This window comes from Lepisosteus platostomus, chromosome 25 (genome assembly GCF_059453375.1).
Source record: "Lepisosteus platostomus isolate fLepPlt1 chromosome 25, fLepPlt1.hap1, whole genome shotgun sequence".
Taxonomy (NCBI): Eukaryota; Metazoa; Chordata; class Actinopteri; order Semionotiformes; family Lepisosteidae; genus Lepisosteus; species Lepisosteus platostomus.
Window position 1 is genome coordinate 13088563 of NC_142635.1, and position 20523 is coordinate 13109085.

General features: G+C 42.1%; 1 protein-coding gene across 3 annotated transcripts; it reads right to left on the reverse strand.

Annotated features, from left to right (window-relative positions):
- Positions 1-2386: 2386 nt before the first annotated feature.
- rnf26 (ring finger protein 26) lies at positions 2387-10484 on the reverse strand. 3 transcript variants are annotated; one of them, XR_015930088.1, is made up of 4 exons: positions 10382-10482; positions 9677-9993; positions 3537-5826; positions 2387-2621 (listed from the first exon to the last, which is right to left on the reverse strand). XR_015930088.1 is itself a non-coding variant. In XM_088619330.1 (2 exons), the coding sequence occupies exon 2, from the start codon at positions 9233-9235 to the stop codon at positions 7841-7843; it is 1395 nt and encodes a 464-aa protein (XP_088475456.1). In that variant the 5' UTR covers positions 9236-9993; positions 10382-10484; the 3' UTR covers positions 7077-7840. The 3 variants fall into 3 exon arrangements, 2 of the variants coding, with proteins under 2 accessions (XP_088475456.1, XP_088475457.1); XM_088619330.1 differs by lacking the exons at positions 2387-2621; positions 3537-5826 and having other exon boundaries at positions 7077-9993; positions 10382-10484; XM_088619331.1 differs by lacking the exons at positions 2387-2621; positions 3537-5826 and having other exon boundaries at positions 7077-9800; positions 10382-10478.
- Positions 10485-20523: the final 10039 nt, after the last annotated feature.

Genomic DNA, 20523 nt, shown 5'->3' on the forward strand with positions numbered 1-20523 from the left:
TTAGTGCACAAGACTTTCCGACTCCTATGTAAATATTACATCTAATTGAAGCTTACTTGCATTTTGGGCTTTCAGTGTGAAACCATTTTAAAAAAACACTAAAAACACAAGGCTTATCAAAAGAGCTATTAGCAAAGTAAGACGAGATCCGCTTGGGGACAGTGGGAAATAAGTAAAGACGGTGCTTTAAGCCCAGTTAAAAGACAGTGAGGCCTGGGGGGCCTTTGCGGCTCGTCCGGGGTCTTTGATAAAGCTGGGATATTAGCTCTCCGAAGACAAAGGCTCATCCCGGGGAGCGAAAGGGCCTGGAAACATGGCACTGGAACAGCGGGGTTCCCCCAGTGACAGCTGGGGACAGATTGCCCACTCCTCGCCGTCAGCCCATTAGAGTCGACTCCCACCCCCAAACCACTCTCCCCAGCGGGGGACCCCGACAGGGACTGTCTCCAGTATAACAGCACCCCAGTACAGCGCTTGAGGTCCTTCCCTAACAAGCCGGGCTGCAGCCCTGCCTTCTCCCCTACCTCGGTGTCGCTGGCTGTCAGAACAAGGGCCCCACCGCAGCACCAATCCCGAAGGTTGCCCCAGTGTTCTGGGACACGATCAGAAGCAGGTAGCTGCGTCCTAACTGTAATTCTGGTTTCATGATTATTATACATTTGTTTAATTGCCACAACAAAGAAGACCTTAAAAAATGTTCATGTGGAGAAAGCTGTTTCCTAAAAACGGCTCTTTATCAAACCACCTGTTATCATATCTCAACTACCTGAATCTTCTTTTAGGGGTCCCTGCTTGTTTCCTGATGCCTGGTGTTTATTTTGCGCTCATGTGCTGTACCTCTCTTCATCAGTGATTCATGCTTTTAAAGTTATCGCTGCATTCTAATTTAGAGAAATGAATTCGACGCCGCCTGGTTTTTGGATGTCTGCTGCAAATTTTCGTCAAATTCAAAACACTGGCTGTGCCATTTTGAGACGGCATATATCTGACTTCGCCCAGACAGTCTTTGCCTATTACAGAACGACATTAGCAAATGAAAGAGTGGGGCTCAGAGCGGACAGGAGATGTGGAAACCCGCTGTATGTAAGAACTGGAATGGTACAAACACGATCTTATCCAGCCATTTCTTGAAGTGGGCCAGGGCTATCAGTTTTGATAACATAGCAGGACAGCCGGGGAGCCCAGCAGAATAGTTCGTGAGAAGTGTGCTTGTTATTTTCCATGTAAAAACAAGGGAGAAGCTTTATGTTCTTGGAAAACTCAAGATTGATTTTTAAGACCTTTACTTGCAAGGGGAAAATGTACTTTAAATTACCAACTGGAATTAAGCTGAATTCTTTGTATGTACAAAATTCTCTTTAATGCCTCAAAATTATTTTAATGCATACCGATATACTCCAGACAAAAGCATTAAGATCCATTTTTATGAATCAACAGCATTTTTAAAGGCAATAATCATGAGCTTTATTCAGAAGTAATTTAATATTTTAACAATGGAGAACCTAGCATTTTAGTTTAGATAATGCAGATTAAACATATTTTCCTTTTATATTATCCCCAGAGAGCTTTGTCTTGTGCTGACAGCTGGCCTTTTTGAATGAGGCTGCTGAAGTCTAAGTGGTTTACACTGCATTTATAGCTAAATGAGTGAACAGGGGCCATGAAGTGGCTTCCCTGTATTTGTTAAAGCTGACATGGTCTCACATATCTCTTTTTTCACACGTCTCCCCGCTGTCACTCAGCCAGGAGAATTCAGGAGGGGTGCCTGCTGCCCAATTATCTCTCCGAGAAACAACAAAGGGCTTTAATCGGAACCCTGTGGTTTCGCCCAGCCCAGCCCAGAGAACACGGATTTGAGCATGTCTAGGCCTACCATCCTATTCAAGCCTGGGGTTTTCCTGTGATCCCCCTCCCCCACAACACACTTCCCATCAGTCTACCCCCTGATGGGACACCAGCGGAGCTCTTCAAAAGAGAGAGCAGGCAGCATTAGTTTTAGAGGGCCAGCAACAGCGCAGCACATACCGATATTTAATAAAACACTACATGTCATTAATCTTTACCTCAATTTCTAACATTCCCAGTGTGTAAAACTTTTGATGTCTCAGGAAAAATCTGAATGGGCACACTTAAGACGCAGTTAATCCTTCCTCTCTGAAAAAAGCCCAGGATTTGAAGAAGAAACAATAATGTTGCACAGCTTTTACAGTTAGTCCAGGAGTCAAGAGATTATTACCCCCACTTTTTTGTTTTTAATCATTTTATAGATTATCCCAGCTCCTGTGACATTCATGGAAATCATTGCAGAAACAAACAATCAAAATCTACAATTTTAAAGAAGCATCACAATAAACGGACTGCATTTAGAAAAAGAACAAAAAACAGGAACTTTGCACTTTTGTACATTTAATATTAACACAACGCTTTGCTTGCACACCAAACTATGTATTTATTTTAAAGCAATGTGAAAAGAAAAATTACAAACTGATCTCAGACCAGTACTGCAGCGAGTCATCTGGTACACACTGCAGTCCATCCAAATTGCAGTAGGGGCTGATCAATTTGCTCCTCAGAATTTAAGACATCCTATAAACATGGCAGAGGGCCAGCATGCAGCAGTACTGATGGAAAGAAAGAGCAAAGGGTGATTTTAGACAAGTCACATCAATTACCAATTGGTCAGAACCCAAATGTAGATCTATAACTACATAAGCAGCTGAAAACCTTCATCACGTATCATACAGTAAACCATGAAACTGAATCGTATTATCATGCCCATCTACTGATTACACATTCCATTCCATAAACTGTAACAAATACCTCTAGATTCTGGAGAACTGTGATTATTAGCGATCTTGGCGAAATGACTAAGATCTTCCACTCTAATCCATTCTTGAAAAGACTGGATGAAAAGTAACAAAGATAAACTGCCTTCAGTGTCCTTTCAATGCAGCTAAAAGGTGGAAGTTTGAGCCATTACCTTGTAATTGTAGACTGAAACTAAGTTGTTAACCCTTCTGCCTGAATGCAGTTAATTCACCCGTAAGTAATAGTGCTGGTAAACTGAATCAGTTCACCTCTTAGCAGAGGCCTGGCCTGGCGTACTGCAGCTCACCCTCAGAAGAGGTTCCTTCAGTGAAGGCCAGGCAGGAAGGCCTCGTGCATGTAGCCTATTATTAAATGATCCTTCCAGACACTTTGGATCCTGTAGATGGCAGTTTGTGGCACAAAACTCCAGCTGTTGCCTCCAGAGTCCACAGTAACAAGACACAGGCCATCATCTACCTAGTGAGGCTACCACTCTATCTGTTTCTTAACAATGGACACCGCAGGGGACAATGGCAGATTTAGTTTTATAGATTATTTTTTAGTGGTTTATGATCATTTGCCTCCAGGCTTCATAGAGACTTCCAGCCATGATGACAAATGCTATTACTCAATGTCTTCTGTTACCTCTTTTTATACCTTAGGGAAACAGGGCACATAGGGTGGCCTCTCTACAGTTCGATACAGAGACAGGATTCCATTGCACTTACAGAGAGCTGAATCCAGAATCCATCCATAAGGAATTACAAGGAGCAGATCTTCTTGAACATTGTTGCTGGAGTAATAATAAATAATTAGAGATCTGAATAAATGTCTGGTATTCAACTATTTCTGGTACAGATATACTATAGCACATTTTATTTTTTTAAACAACATTGAAACCAGAACTTTGACATGTGATTCTTGGTGCATGACTACTATATACAGTATATATATTACACAGATATTTAGGACACCGTATAATACATATGTATATACTTGCACAAATAAATTATAATTGTATACATAATGTAGTACAAAAAACACCAACAGTTCAGTATTTATAAAGAAGCACATTTATTTTTGTCAAAATACTGACTTCAGAATCATTGCACAGACATTTCATCGATGCGGACATACAAAAGGTCCAATGTATTCACAGTTTATTGCAACAACCCATAGAATAAAGTAAGAGCTCCAGGACCTATATGAACTTGAAGAGACAGCTGTTTTCCCAGCATCATTTTAAAAGGTTCCCCGCCACCATCTAAGTTAACCAAACACTCCTAAAATTGCCAATTACAGCACCTGCTTCTGTTTTCATGATCACAGGCGGCAATGATTAAGAAAGGAAAAGCAGAATGTTTCAGTATCGGCTCGCATGGGATGATGAAATGCCTACATGTTTGAAAACATGGACGCAAGCACAGCCAGCAATCAACTGGAATGCTTCTGTCTGGATTATTTTACCACTCTGACTCAAGCTAAGAGAAGGAAGCTTTTAGCAAGTGTTGAGGCCCTGTCCCTTCAGTGCTTGAGAGAGTGGACCTGAAGAGCTACCACAAATACAGAATATTTTACAGAGCTCAACCAGTGCGGCTTTTGTGCAAACAAGGTAGGCCCACATTTCCTAATTAATCACTGGCACTAGAGCACAGCATTCAGCTCTGAAGCTCAGGAAGGAGAAAAGCTTCTGTGAAGAGAATATCAGCCCTTTGATGTTTCATTGTGACCTGCTGTTTTATGTACAAATCCAGCACACATGTCTGAATAAGGAAAGACACATAATTTCAAAGGGGCTTGAACTGAACAGAACTTTAGTTATTAAAGATTAATCAATCAATGGCACAACCAGCTTCCTTGGTCATTAAATCTCAATGTTGTTAAAATGATTTTACATCTATTTGTAAATTCATGAGTGATAACTATGAGTTATCATTTGAGCATTTAGCATGGAATGTTTTTAAGGAAAACAAAATGGAGCAAGCAGTGTCACAGTTTTAAACCAACGCTAAACCATTACATTGCATAGCCATTACAACACAAGAGAGAACAGCACACAGATTAAACAGTATGGTGAGGTAAAGAGATGTCCTGCTTTCAGAAAAGTCATCTCAACAGTAGCACAACTTAGAATGTCAAGACATTATATCAAGGTGTTTTTAGAAAGTTTCACAGCTGTTACAGAACACTGTTGTCAAACCATACAAGATTAACTTCCCTACTGAAAATTTCAAAGGAATATTGAAAGCATAAAACAGAGACCCAGGAACTCTCCTCTGTGCGAAAGTGAACAACATTTGACTCGACTCCTTTACTAACCCATGAACATTTAGCATCTTTCTTAATGCACAGATAAAAAAAGTGCTAATACTCAAGACAACTAATGCACTTTTCAACGTAGAAGAGTCAAGAACACAGGTACCCAACAACACAGCTCCTTTGGGACTGATTTCTGTATCCTGCAACATCTAGTAAACTGAAAAGGCCAAAAAATAAATACTATCTGAGGCGGGAATTAAAAAATTTATCAGGAATTACATTTGTTTAGCATGGAATGGGAAAACTCACTCAATGTTTTGAGAAAATAAAAAATCTTCTAAGTGGCAGTAAAAAGCTTGGCCAAGTTTCAAACAGTGAAATAGGAGACATCTGAAGAGGTCTTAAATCACTGAAGGCAGATCAAAATAAACAAGATGTTTTTTTGTTCCTGAACTTTTCACCCTCCTCTGAGCCAAACAAAGTCTTATCGGAATTTGTTCTTTTTCTATCTGTTGCACTCAGGGCAGCTCTCTGGCGATCAAAACAAACTAATTTAATTGCATGCACAAAACAGAGGCGTTTTCCTGCTGTAAAACTGTAATGTTATATTTCAAAGAATGCTGATCAATACCCTTTTAGTCAAGGCCCAAATGAAAGGTAAGCACCTCCGTTCCAACATCACATCAACTGTAATTTCAGCCAACAGATCAATGACTGGTGTCTTCTTTTGACAGCGCTAGAAAGGAAGCTGAAGCGCATCTGAAATGAAAGGTGAGGATTAGAGAGCACATACAAAATTAAAAAATATCCCAACATTGCTAAAAGCTTGAAAGAACAACCAAGGGAATGTTTGATACCCTCTCTTTACCAAATGTATCTTACACTATTCAGGTGTGTGTGGAATCTGCACCCTTTAAATCAGAACATTTACTAAATAAAAGTGTGTAATTCAGCTTCTACCTCTGAATACGACCGAATGGCTCAGAAAACCCAGTGTGCAAGCATGTGGACAAATGTGTAAAATCTCAAAACATTAGCCTTCAGCAAAGAAGACACAAGAAAAGCCACCTAACTTCGTAAACTGTACTGCACATTTCTTCACATCAAGCCAGTGAGAGCCTATAACTGGCTGAGCACACTAGCTACAGTTTTATAAGCAGCCTCAGGTCATCATATCAAGTGGGTTGTTTTCATGTGGCAAGACTGCGCCACCAGTGCCTATTTCATCCTGCCTGAACACATCTAGAAGCAGGGTGCAAATATACAGCCTGATCACAGCTGAGAAGGGACAGCAAGCCACAGTATTAACACCTAGGATGGGGCTGGTGTGATCACGAGTGATGGAAACTCATTTTAATTGAACAAGGAGAGTGCAATTTCATGTGCAGGCTGAAAGGCATCCCAGAGATATTTTAATAGACAGCAGTACACAATCGTATGTACAATAGTGCATTTGGCTTGGATTATTCAAGAAGATGTACAGAAAGCACTGCAAGACTGCGCCACCAGTGCCTATTTCATCCTGCCTGAACACATCTAGAAGCAGGGTGCAAATATACAGCCTGATCACAGCTGAGAAGGGACAGCAAGCCACAGTATTAACACCTAGGATGGGGCTGGTGTGATCACGAGTGATGGAAACTCATTTTAATTGAACAAGGAGAGTGCAATTTCATGTGCAGGCTGAAAGGCATCCTAGAGATATTTTAATAGACAGCAGTACACAATCGTATGTACAATAGTGCATTTGGCTTGGATTATTCAAGAAGATGTACAGAAAGCACTGTAAGATGCATCACACATAGGTGCTATGTAGTACTCAACTCTCACAAGCTAGTTTGACTGAAAGACAGAGGAGAACTTCAATTAATGCATTAATAAGCCTTCAGAAAGTGACTTTGATTACGCACAGATAAACTGAGTTCAGAAACCCAGCATAGAGCACTACTGTTTTTCAACTGTGGTCACTGCTGACCGAGGTGGGGTCAAGTCTACATTTTGAATTCCAATTTCTTTTTTAGATTTTCAGAACTGATCAGGATAGGGAACTGCAAAGGAAAACCTGGAACTGACCCCTACCCTAACTGCTAGAGGTGATCAATTTCCACTTCCCAAAAAAAAGCCTCAAGAGCTCAGGACATTACCCCAACTATGTCAAAAAGCAGAGCAGCAGACAAATAATAACTTGTGAGAGGATTTCAATCACATTCAAAAGTGACAGCCAGTGGAGAAGGACAATCGGATGGTGAGAGCACCAGGCAGGAATGCAAAGGACCGGCCAGACTATATTTCCGTGCCAAAAAAGAAGGGACTACGGCTTTTTACAGATGAGTTAATGCCGTCATTTACCATATATACACAAAACAAGAAAATGAATAATAATGTAAAAAGTCCATCTCAAAATGAGACCTAAAAATGAACACATCTGTTACAGTTTGAAAACCTTGCACACCTTCCAGAAATGGACTGAAGTAAGATGATAAAATACCGATGGAACTGCATTTTCCAGTCCTGGCTTGATCACTCACTTGGAGTGACATCTTGCTACTTGTCTACTGATGGCTGATTAACCATTCAACTATTTAGCTGCCTTTTAGAGCCAGAGATGGAACAGACCGGAACATCTACAAGGGTAAATTAGTGTATGAGAGGCTATCTAATTAATTGAGAAGCTGGTTCATTAACCTGCAATTCACCCTCCTGCCAGCATCAATAGCAGGCACTGCTTTTCCATTAGTGTAAAAACTTGCTCGCGGTCCTCAAGCCCATCGGCTCAGAGATACACGTCCATGGTCTGCAGGATCATCTGGCGGCAGAGCGGGCAGTTGTGCTGGTAGATGGGCTGGCGCAGGAGGATGTTGGCGCAGTCGCGGCACAGGCACAGGTGCCGGCAGGGCAGCAGCAGGACGGTCTTGACGCAATCCTGGCATATCACGCACTTCTTCCTCTCCTCGTGCTCCTTCAGCATCGTCAGCAGGCTGTCTGGGGGCGGCCCTCTGTACCCCTCAGCTGAAGGGCACCTCTGCAAGGGTCTGTCCATGCTGGAGCTGGGGGTGGCAGAGGCGGACTGGGTACTGTTCTCGGGGGGCTCGTCCCCCTGCCCGCCCGCATGTTCTGGGGGACCTAGGGCGTGCTGAATGAGGGCGGCCGTTCCGCCCACTGGAGGTCCTTCTTCCTCCATGACCCCTGGCTGCCTGACCTCCCCGGCGCCAGCCCCCACACTTCCTCCCGCTGGCGTGGCTGCCTGCGTAGCCCCTCTTCTGTGCCCGGCCCCGCTGCCCGGCCAGGTTCCTCGCTGCCAGACGTCCGCCTCCACCACGGCCTGCGCCCGCGCCAAGGCGAGCAGGTAGAGGCGCTGCAGGACCCGCTGGAGGCGGTAGAGGGCGGGCACGGTGCTGATGTAGCGGAGGGTGCGATCCGCCCCGCGCCGGGACAGGTCGGGGTTCAGGTAGAGGGTGGTGGCCGAGACGATGCCCAGGGTGAGCACCAGGCCGTACAGGTTGAGCAGGAAGACGCTGATGAAAATATGGCTGAGGGAGCAGAGGAACTCCAGCGCCACCTGGCAGGGCGTCCACAGAAGGATGGCCGTGCCCACCAGGCTGCTGGAGAGGTAGCTGAAGAGAGTGAGGGCAAGCTCGAGGGCCTTCTGGAAGGGCCCGGACACCACCTCCCACGTGGCGGCCGCCAGAGCGAAGCAGTTCTGCGTGCCGATGAGGAGCATGTTGACGACCGTGTTGACGAAGTAGAGGACGAGGCTGAGGGCGATGCCGCAGCCGTCGCAGAGCTGCCGCAGGACCGACTGCCCCGACAGCAGGCCGCGGTGCAGCAGGTCCCTGGCCCGGAGGAGCACGTGCGAGGAGAGGTGGCCCACCATCTTGAAGCTCTCCAGGACGCCGCAGAGGGCCCGCAGGCAGCCGCCCAGCACGTTGAGGGAGCCCTGCGCCAACCCCACGACCGCCTCCGCCGCGGACAGCAGGCCGAGCAGAATCAGGTTCCAGCAGTCCAGCAGCGCGTTGGTGATGAGCGCGGGCAGATGGTAGATGAAGGAGAACACAGCCCACAGCAGCCTCATCAAAGAGTTGACGATCCAAAAATTCAAGTCCAACATGAAGCACAGCAAGTCTATGGATCGCCCGATGAAGCAGAACACGAAGTACACCAGACCCATTTCTTGCTTGCTTGCTTTCCTGATTAGTGTGGGGTTTGGAATGTTTTACGGATATTCAGTAGCTTCCTTTTATTTTTATCGGGATGACACAACCACACGTGCTATTTTCTCTAAATGCTACATTATGACCGTGAAAGCACTTGTGTCTGTTTTATTCCTGTGCGATTTTTCTCTCCACTTTCAACCCATAGATCTTTTGCACATTTACAGTTCCGATTCTTAATTAGATGTTTAGTCCGCTTACAAAAATACAAGGGAATTAAAATAAGACGGAAATCGTATACATTGCTCCTTCAAAATTCTAGTTTGAGAATTAAAGAACCTTTGGAAACGTAGACAACCGTTGAGGATTTTACTAAACGCCGATACTCTAAATCAACATCTACGCAAAATAACACTTTGCAACGGCATTTAGTTTGATCTTAGACGGTCAATACTGACTTCCCAATCCAAACCTTCTGCACTTCATCAATCAGCAAAGCAGCTAAGAGCTGGAACGGGGCAGGAAATATCTTCAGTCTCTTCAGGGACTACGATGGTTCATCTCGAAATGAACTCTCTGCTTCTGGGGGGGAAAATAAACAACGACAGCCACGATCAAACTTTTTATGAAACTACCAAACAAAAGTTAGATTGCCCTGGCCGCGGCCATGTTGTTTTCGGTTTCTATCAGCAGAACGTTGAGCCGATCGACGAGGTGCCAAGGAGATAGCCAGGGTGAAGCAAGCGAGCGCCGATACAACAATCCTCCACGTTATCTATAGTACAAGGTGTGCAACCGCGCGTTAAGTCATCGTGCTCTAAAAAACAACATGCTAGACACACTCCAAACAAAAAGGATAGCTGAAGTAAGATGTTCATTAATCATTCATCACAGGGTTTCGCACAAACATGCATAAATGTATTCATGCCCTGTCTTTATACCACACAAGTAGTGTCCCTGTAGATGCAGGGCGATGTATAAAACATTACTCTGCGCAGTACTAGTTCAGGTAAGTGTGTTGTTCTTACGTCTAATGCATATACTAGGTCTTTATAGAAGAACAGTGTTCCTAAAATTATTCCTTATGCTTTAACATCCTAATAAAGTTATAATATAATAATCATAAGCTTTTAGTACGTGTGCGAGGTAAGGGTTAATCCCACCTGGGCTGTGATTAGTCTGTTCAAATGTAGTTTTGCGGTTTTGTTTTCCAAACCGGGGAGTGGCTGAGGCTGAGCGGCATCTCTATTGGTCCTTTCAGTCGTAAACAGGCGGGGCTACTTTTGAGCAAGAGAATGTCTTAGCCCTGTTCCAATTTTCAAATAATAACATGACGAAGACTTGTTCTTGATGGTATTGAACGCTAGGTATAACTAAATATGTTCTGGTTACCGAGCTCGTTAAAAAATAGAGAATGTGCAATCACGAAATTAATAAAACATCAGTAAGAAATAGAATCATTTGGGACTTCAAGGAATTTAATACACACATTTAAACCGGGATTAAATTAATTCAATTAATTTTACTCGAGTGCACCTTTAATAATTCACAATTGATAGCGTAGTGAAAATGGTTGATTCGCTTTAAACGAAGTATAGATTTCTTTATCCGCTTGTTGGCTGTATTGATAACGTTATATTTCGTTCAGTGTTTCTGTATTTCGTTCTCCGATTTACTGCAGTGCAGCATTCCTAAAGTACAGTTGACGCTGCTCATTCAGCTTCAATACCGTGAATTAACTTCAATGCAGTTTTTTAAACAATAACTTCTCTCATCAAAACCCATGACGAATGCTGGACTGGGAACAAAGTTTCCGGTATATCATTCCCAATACTTCCCAGACAATAGCTTACAGTGTAGAGTGAAGTGATGTGTAAAGCACAGAGAAATGTGATTGAGCAGGCGTTCCCAGTCCTGATCCCGGAGATCCAGAGATTGTTTTTTCTTCCGGCCACCTCTCAGTTACAAACTGAGCCCTTATGATTAATTAATTGACTGAATTAATTAATTTAAATAGAATACATTTAAACTGGTTGACTCTTTTCAGCTCTTAAACGTGTTGGAGGTTACATTTTAACTGTTGCATTTCCTAAATTAAATAACATCACAAACTTCTGAGTAAGAAAAAAAAAACTTGCTAATATTCCAGTCAAGCAGCAAATTAGTTCAGGTAAGGTTTCAATGAAATAATGAAACTTTGCAGGAATGTGTGGACCACCAGGATGAGGAAAACCTGTACAGGATGAGACCCTGTAGCAGAGAGGGAAGGAAACCCAGAGAAAACTGTAGCAACAGGAATGGGTGGTAAAAATATTTATGCAAGCACAGCAGAGTTAAAGTGCAAGGTACACTTTCATGAGGGTCTTTATACAGCAAAACTATTCTAAAGCAAAGGTTTCTGGTTTTCTTCCCACCAGAGTGCTTTAATCCTAATTTGAAATCATTGTTTGCTTAATTGGATTATTTGCAGCATTTCCTTGTTCTTATAAGGAAACTGCAATGCTGTTTTTACATTTCAGGGGTATAATGAATCGGTAATGAAACTACCAAGAACGCTCTAACGTGTACAACCTCCAATTTACATCACAACAGAGACAAAGTTTCAATACACGTGTAGCACCACACTGCCATCATTGCCTGTGATTCAGAAGGAAGCAACAAAGCTTCTGGTGATGCAACAGCTGCCCTATTACATTGTAAACATGCTTTAGACCAAGTGAACATTTTAATGAAGCCACAAGGAATATGTATTTAGATACTTTTTAGTATTGTGAATAAACAAACAACCAGGTGAAATACACTCATAATAATTAACGTTGTTAGGGGACCATGTTTCTCATTTGTTTACAGCGACTAGTGAGCAGAAAGGGCCACTTTCACGTCACAATTCTCACAAACTCTCGCTCTCGCCCATCGAGATGCCAGCGATTTCTCGTCTGCCTGCGACAGCCTGGTGACCATACAGTACTTTCACAAAGTTCACGATTTTACCTTTTGCAATACCGTCAAATAATTTGTTTTGTTCCCGAGATTTAATAACGAGGCTGTGACCTTAAAACCCAGCTAGATTTCGGTCGTTGAGGACCAGAGTACAGCTCCCCTGACAAAACGAGTTCATCACATCAGACACTTTCTCTACAAAAAGAGCTCGCCCGCATACTTGCTTGAAAACCAAGTAATTCCTAAAACATTTCAAAGCCTACATATGCCCATGTTTGGTCTCAGAAAAAAAATATTTGCCTCTTCCCCTGCCCTCTGAGAATATCAAGCTATTTTCGAGTTCATCCCGGGCAGTCAGAAAGTTTTTTTTTCTGTATGTTTTTTTAGACATGATGAGAACCTTTCTTTTGGGGGTAAAAGAGGCACTAAACAGTCTAGTCGCTTGCCAAGATGTGGGCTCTGCCAGTGTGAATCTGGCCGGTCTGCAGATTCTTCCATGATTGTCGATGAGCTGGCTGCCCAGACTGTGAGCGTTTGAGATGTCAGCATCTGCGGTCTCCTGGCCTCTTTACAAGTTCAGAAGTTCTAACCCACTTGCTTGGCTGTATATTATTAATTTTCTCTGTCTTTCAGCATTCCTGTAATTCAGTTCTACATGGTGCAAATCTGATTAACATGTAAAATTTTATATTACAGCTCAGGGGCGAGAAGATTTTTTTCTTCTTGCATAAGGAAAGAATGTAGAGCAGGTGCTGAGCCATAATTAACTTTCACGCTGACATATTGTTTTATTTTTGCATTATTATTCCTGTTTTTCAGTCCATTGTCAGCTTTGATCTTGTGTATATTAAGGGAAATATATTAATATTCATTCATTTTACAATTTTACTAAATATGAATGAGAATATGAGGTATCACTGCCCAGCTCAACTACTCACACATGTACTTCCATCCATACATTTTCTAAATGTTTTATCCCCTACAGGGTTGGCAGGTTCCAGCAAGCAATGGGTGCAAAGAAAGATACACACTGGGTGGGTTCCACTGCAGGGCAGACAGACACAAACACACACTCTCAAACATTAGGGCTAATTTTCCCAGAAGCCAATTAACCCTACACGAGGAAACTGGAGCACCCAGAGGAAACCCATATGAACAATAGGAGAACATACTCCGTGTATATATTGAGGAATTGAGCTCATGGCCCCAGCACCACGAGGTAACAATGCTAACACCTGCTTCACAATGCCGCCCACACATGCACCAAATACATGTATTTATTTGGACAAGATACACAATCACAGGTATTTAACAACAGCACCCTTTCATCCCACACAACCTGTGCACTTAATTGATAGTGGGAACCTATCCTGCACAAAATCTAATTATAAGGTACAGAGGGGAAGCAAAACCCAATCAAAGCCTATAATTAAAATTAAATATATAACTAATAAGGAAGACAAAAAAATAATTTCATTCTTATGACAAAATGCTTAAATATTTGCAATTGTGAGTTCTGGGAGAACATTGATCAGCACAAATAAAGTTTAGCTATAGCAAAGACTTTACATCAGGAGTGTTAACTGCAAAATGCATGAGTAAGACTTCCCTTGTAAGATTCCGTACAGCATTAGTCACCACCTTAACACCTTTCAACTACACTTGCTAGTGAAGAGATTACTCTCCAGTTTTAGTCTACAGTTCAATATTGGTTGGATCTTAGACATTTTGACCAAAAGATCACACAAAAGTGAGGGTAAATGGTCTTATATTAAAGTATCTTTGCTCTTCCACTTGGCCTCCTCAGGGAGTGTGCATCCCCATCCTATACATTCTGTATATGAACAGCTGTAAAGCCCTTTTGAGGAGAGACAACCCATTACGTTTGCTGATTACTCTGTCATTGTCAGTCTCCTATAAGAAATTGACACTGATGGCGGAACAACTCCTTCCTTCCACTTAATGTGTCAAAAACCAAAGACAAGATAATTGATTATAGAAAGTAATGACCAGCTGCAAAACCCACAGTCATTGAAGAGCAAGAAATTGAAACTATCAACAGTTACAAATATCTTGGCACTATTGATGATTACAAACTAACCTTTGAGGAAAAATACAGATTCCAAATATAAGAAGAGCCAACAGCGATTGTTCTTCTTCAGAAAACTGTTTTAATGTGTATACTACAACATTAACTTTATTCTATAGAACTTCCATTAAAACTGTCCTAAAATTCACTTCAGTAGCCTTGTATGGTAAGCTTAACGCATGCAATAAAACAGACTGAGCATGATTCTGAAGGTAGCAAGGTGCACAACAGCTACAGCTTTCAGATATCTATGTCAAACTAATACTGGTGAAGGCCAATATAATCATTGACTGTCATGACCACGCCTTGCACAGTGAATTTGAACTCCTTTCATCTGGCCATCAGTTATCTTTTATCCCCACAGCTATTAACCTGTAAAAAATATACTGCTGCTCTGGAATCCATCCAGCAAAGATGGATCCCTTTAGTCTTGGCCAGAACAGTCGGAGTACGGAATGCTCTTCCAGCCACATTATTGAGGCTTCCAAAAGTATAATATAACTTATCTACTAACAATCAAAGTGCTAGTTGTGGAGCTGCCACGGCCTTTTGGGGAATACTGATCCAAGTTTGAATGCAGAAATCATTGATCATGGAGCCCAGCCTGTGCCCAGGCAAGTACCTTAACTGTATGAGATCCACACTTCTTGTATTGCTGTGGTCCAATCCCATATGGAGCCTTTAGTGAGCTTATAACCTGGGAGATGCTCTGAGGGAAAGTGGAAGTGAACTGCAGTCCATATTTAGAGGAATGATGAAGAAAAAAAATATGCTTGACCCTTTAGTGCCAAGTTAGGGGATTCTCGCAAGTGATGACAGAACAAATGTAGCTGTTGGATGCCTGGGAAGAGGATTACTGACAGAAGGAGGAAAAAGATCATATTGCATGTGATTGTATAATACAAGAGCTACACGTATTCAAAGACACATTGGAGATATAACAATGGTCTGTCCAATAAGAGACATGTACAAAGTTAAATAACTAGCACTAATGCTTCTTAAGTTATAAAGGACCAAATAGGATGGAAGTTCCAGAGGAGCTCATCATGACTGAGGTGAACCTACTCCCTTCCACAGTCTACCTCTGATTGAATCCTGCCTCATGTTTATACCAGAGTTTTGGAACCCTGTTGAACCTAATTATTCTGGAATTGTAATTGCCTCCAGGTGGTACAGGGCTCCTGTTGAATTACTTACCACCGAATGACAGGTGGCCAGCCACTGTGTAAATACTAGCTCATCCACAGCAGCAAGCTCAACACTGTGGTCTCAATGCCAGAGTAAAGCTTTATTACGACATCGGCATCAGAGAGCACAATACACACTCCTAACGAATGCTACTAAATTAATTTCGACAATAAATGAACAAATCTATGCAACTGGGAATTTCACCTATTCTGTAAAGCACTGTTTTATTAATTTTGAAGCCCGGGCTAGATCTGACAACTGTCACTGCTGCGCAAGTCTACCTCCTTCTGTTATCACATTTACAGCCGATAACCTCTCCCAAGTACCCTGTCTGAAGTCCAACATCCCTCTCCAGAATCGGGGGAAACCTGATATCAAGTACAAAAGAACTTCTGTTAGTTATGCACAGGGTCTTTTCAAATACTGACTGCCTTGATTACATTGAAAATTGTTTAACAGTGGAATGAAATAGTTTATGGTTAATATATAATATTTTATTTCAGTGGCTCGCTTTACATATACGGAGTATCCTGTGTTGTTATTTAAGATTGTTCATTTGTCAAAAGTAAGATGAATATTACTAGTAAAATAAATAAGTGTGCTGGGTGTTCTGCTAGCATATCAAAGACTGGCTTGCTGATCCTAATCTCTAAACACAAAGGCAAACACAGACGTTTTCCCTCGGTCCCAAGCAACTCAAGACTTGGATTTAATTTCCCTCCTTCTGCCTCAAGGGAGACAGAGTTCACTTCACAGAAATGAAATGGTTTATTACTTCATAATTTGTCTGGTTTTCTTTTCTTATAGCTTTTTTATTCTGTGTATCCTTATTTGAGTGCTTCTGGCATTCCTTAAAGAGTTGAAATTGGCAGGCACGAAAATGAAGGCATGAGAGAAACTATAAATGGTCAACCTGATTTACCTATCACTGTGCACTAACACTAATGGTATTTGGGAAATGATAAACTTTTTTTCCACAGCATGGCCATTTGATCGAGATCCAAAATAACCTCCTGCTGTGTGGAAAAGCAGCCTGTGAGGTTCCAAAATAGCTCAATTGCATTTGTTGCCAATGATCAAACATTTGCTTCCGACTCAGATTAGAAACGATAGGAGAATGTTTTAACAAATAAATGCACAATGTGAAGCATGCCTTCAATCTTATCTTGGTGAGTCAGAGCCAACAGGCTTTGAGACTTATTTTCCTTTTTTGGTGTTATTTAAACTACCTCAACTGTCCCAAAAATTACGAACCCTCTGTTAAATAAACCAGCGTAGCTAGTTTGAGGCCCAAGAGACAGACTTCCATCACTTTCCACATAATCCAATGGAAAAGTGAAACCTGCCAAAAGTGAATTCGATCCTATATAGCCGCAAGTAAGGGTTAATTTTGCTTGAAGAAGTGACCGGGGTTGAGCTTTAAATATAAAGGCATTGTGGACTACATACCGTACCCTGTGCAAACTTCTTGTTCTTTCCTTCTTGTGATTTCCAAGCCAATTCCATTTAAATTTCAGAATGTAATTTAAAAAGACAATAAAAATTCTACCTCTTTCTATACTACCCTGCCTGACAAATACCCAATTTTTTAAAAAAATGGGCTTGTTAAAACTGAAGTTTCTCCATACTGTTTTTAACAATTCCAGTTGCTGTCGCCAGTGCTGAACGCTCGTTTAGCAAAACTGAAGTTGATCAAAACTTATCCAAGGTCTACCCTGTCACAGGAAAGACTGTCAGCCCTGGCTTTGCTGTCTATAGAGAACTGCACCGCAAGGCAGGTGGATTTCAGTGATATCATTGCTAAGTTTGCAGCGATGAGTCAAGTTGTAAGGTAGGCCCATGTTTTTCACTTTTAAATAACTAGTTACTAAGTATATATGCATATACTAAGTATATATAGTTCAATATGTTACCCCCGTTTTAATTCTGCTCTCTTGCTCTGTGTGCACTGGCTTAGTGAGAAGGAAGCCGGGGAAGGAGGCTTTTGTATTTACTTGCACCCAGGCCCAAGTATGGGTTGCGCCAGCCCTGTAAATAAGACACTCTTGTTCTAAAAAGGTCAGCTTTGCAATGGAGAAACATGAACATGGGAAATGATTTATCACTGCAACAATTTTTTTTTTCTGACACTGAGGTCATACCATTGAAATAACCCTTCTTCTCATTGGGACCAGGGTACACTCATCATGAATCGATAAATCCATCGTCAAATATGCAAGGAATCAAGGGTGGGTGGTCTTCTTTTCAGTCCATTTTGCCTGGGGGGTGTCTATAAATTTGATTGGCAGGAACACACCCAAGCAACTCTTACACTCCCAACCATCTCTCACGACTGAAAGCATTCTCAATCAACTGTGTCTGAGAGACACGAGAGCCTAGATTTTTATCCAACGTATCGTCCATAACACAATTGCAAACAGCAGACCACAGCTCCAGCCAGCCAGACTGCGGTGAAACATTTCCGCCAGAGACCTGCTCCCTGACAATGAAATCTCAGTGAGATGTGGTATACAGTACGTAATCCCAAAAACCAATTAGCAACACGACATGGGTTTCTTCACGGTTGGGCCCACACAGTGTGGCGCCAGTCCAAGGACCCACACCCTACAGCACGGCATTCCAATCCAGACAGTACATCTGTGGATGCTTTCCCTGGTATTCAAGAACCTCACCCACTGGAGCCTCTCACATTCACTTCATGGCACTTAATGGGGGTCACACACGTCACAACAGGCTAGAATACTACATCTGGACTGCCTCGCCCACTGTAACCAATAATAAGTGGCACGCTCCCTAATTATTACCATCGATACGATTTAAAAATGGATTCAGATGTCTGCAAAAAAAAAGATTCCCCAAAGCCAGCAGTGGACTTACAAGGAATGCTTGTGAAACTTTCTAAGACAGGAAATGTTTCTTTTCCACAGTGGATTCTAAGGCTTGTGCAAATGCTCCAATTGTCCCTTCCTTTCCATTTCTGGCGTTTTTGCCGGTTTGTGCGCGAGAAAGTCTGAAGTCGTACACGAGGCTTCTCGTGCTACACCTTGAGAAAGAAAAACTCCCATGTTAACCGAAACCATGGGAATCCAATCTCCCAGTGAGTCCTTTCTTTTTTTTTGTGCTCCTTTGTTATTTTCTGGAATCACAGTCTCTGACAGCTGCATTTTCTCGCTCGTTATTTTCTGGTTGCCTGCAGCTGCTCCCCTTCATTCTCGGGGAGAGAGAGAGAGCAGCCAGTCACAGAGGTGCTTCAGCCGTACAGCCAGTGACAACAGCCTGGGCTGCAGAGTTCAACCGTGAAATTGAACTGCAGCCCCCGTGGAGCAAGATCCCTGCTCTCACAAGAAAAACTGTATACATTGCCAGTCCCACCCCTCCCCCCATATCCCCTTACCCTTAAGTACCCTTTTCAACAGTCCATCTAAGAACAAGTCTGCTCATTAACTTTATTCTAATAATATACAATGCAATGTTATTTGGTGCACCAATGTGGCTGGGGAATGATTCATTTTCACAGCAGATCTGAATTATCTGTACCCAGCAACTAGGGAAGGACTATGGATAGAAAGCACGAGCTGCAGTTCATGCTTATAAATCACTTTGAGCAACCACTATCACCCCGAGTAAGACTAATTCTATTTTGTTCGGAGTCCTGGGCATTGTTAATACCTAAATATTTCCCCTGACCTCACTGTTTGCTTTGGCCACTGTCAATGGCTCAGAAATTGAGATTGGGGCTCAAGAGGATTAAGCAGAGCATTTAAGCAGCTAGTGCACAAATATCAGATGCTCATTTCCTAATTTAATGACTAAATTTCTCAACAGGTCAGCAAAATGCTCACACGGTCAGTACTAAATGTCACCAGAGTGTTCCTAAATTACTCTGACAATGTTTTGTTTGATTCAGCATTCCCAGCCACCTAATACAGAGCAGTGAAAATGCAACAGCAAACCAAAGAAGACTGAGAAGACCTAGCATTCGTAACAGTAATGACCGTGATGCTTGTCTCTCAGACCTGGATGCAGTATTACTTACTCCAAAGACACCTGGGACATTCTCAGAGTCCGTAACCAAACATTCTTTTGAGATTACAGGATCTTTTACCACCACCACCACCACCACCACAATGCTGATTTGGAAAATCCTCTTCATCTAAAACGGGACAATAAATATTGTTTAGAATATAAAATAATCATATGCCTGGGGAAAAACAGACCCATTGCCACTGGTAGAAAATGCAATGTTTTTCGGATGTATTTGCCATAGCTGGGGTTTGGTGTTGGAGAGGGTAGCCTTTGTAAGGAGTTTCCACTGAATCTTCAGATGTTTCCCCACACTTCCTTCTAAGGTGCTCCTGCACAACACCATGGACAGAGGTGTTCTGTCGCCCAGAGGCTGTGCAATTTGCTCCGCACCAGCCCTGGTCCTTGAATACCTGTCTTCTGGTTTTCATTCCATACGGGCACTTAATCACTGCGGCTAATTGAGCTCTGTAATTGATCTTTTTTTATTTGATGAGACCTTCTAATTATGTACTCAGTCTTTTGTTTCAAAAATATTCCACTATAGGGTTGTTGTTGCATAGAAACTGAGCAAACAGAACTCCAGCCTTTTTCTCCACAGCTTATTGAGAGTGTTTTCTGCCCTATTTCTGTCTATACAACTTCTAGTAGGTGAGCAATTATTGAACAGCACATACAGTTGATGACAACACTATCAAACACTCCGAATTACTTGCACATCTGAGTGAGGGAATCATGAACAACAGAAAACAACTTGTTTTTATGTTTCATGTACATGGGCCAGACATGGCCGTCAAACAGGCCTGGTGGATCTGGCACTGGGTAGTCCCTTGAAAAAACAGTTCAGAAAACAGTTTAGGATTGACATTCATTGTATTGTAATTGTGTTTTTATCTTGTATATCCTTTTTATTTATTGTTGTTGTCATCCTGTAAAGCGCTTTGAGAAGCCGCCTTTAAAGTCGCTATATAAAATAAAGTTTATTAATATTTATTATTATTATTGTTGTCAAAGTCCATCTGTGCAAAACATTCACCCAGATCAGTGAAGCCTTTGCTACCATTT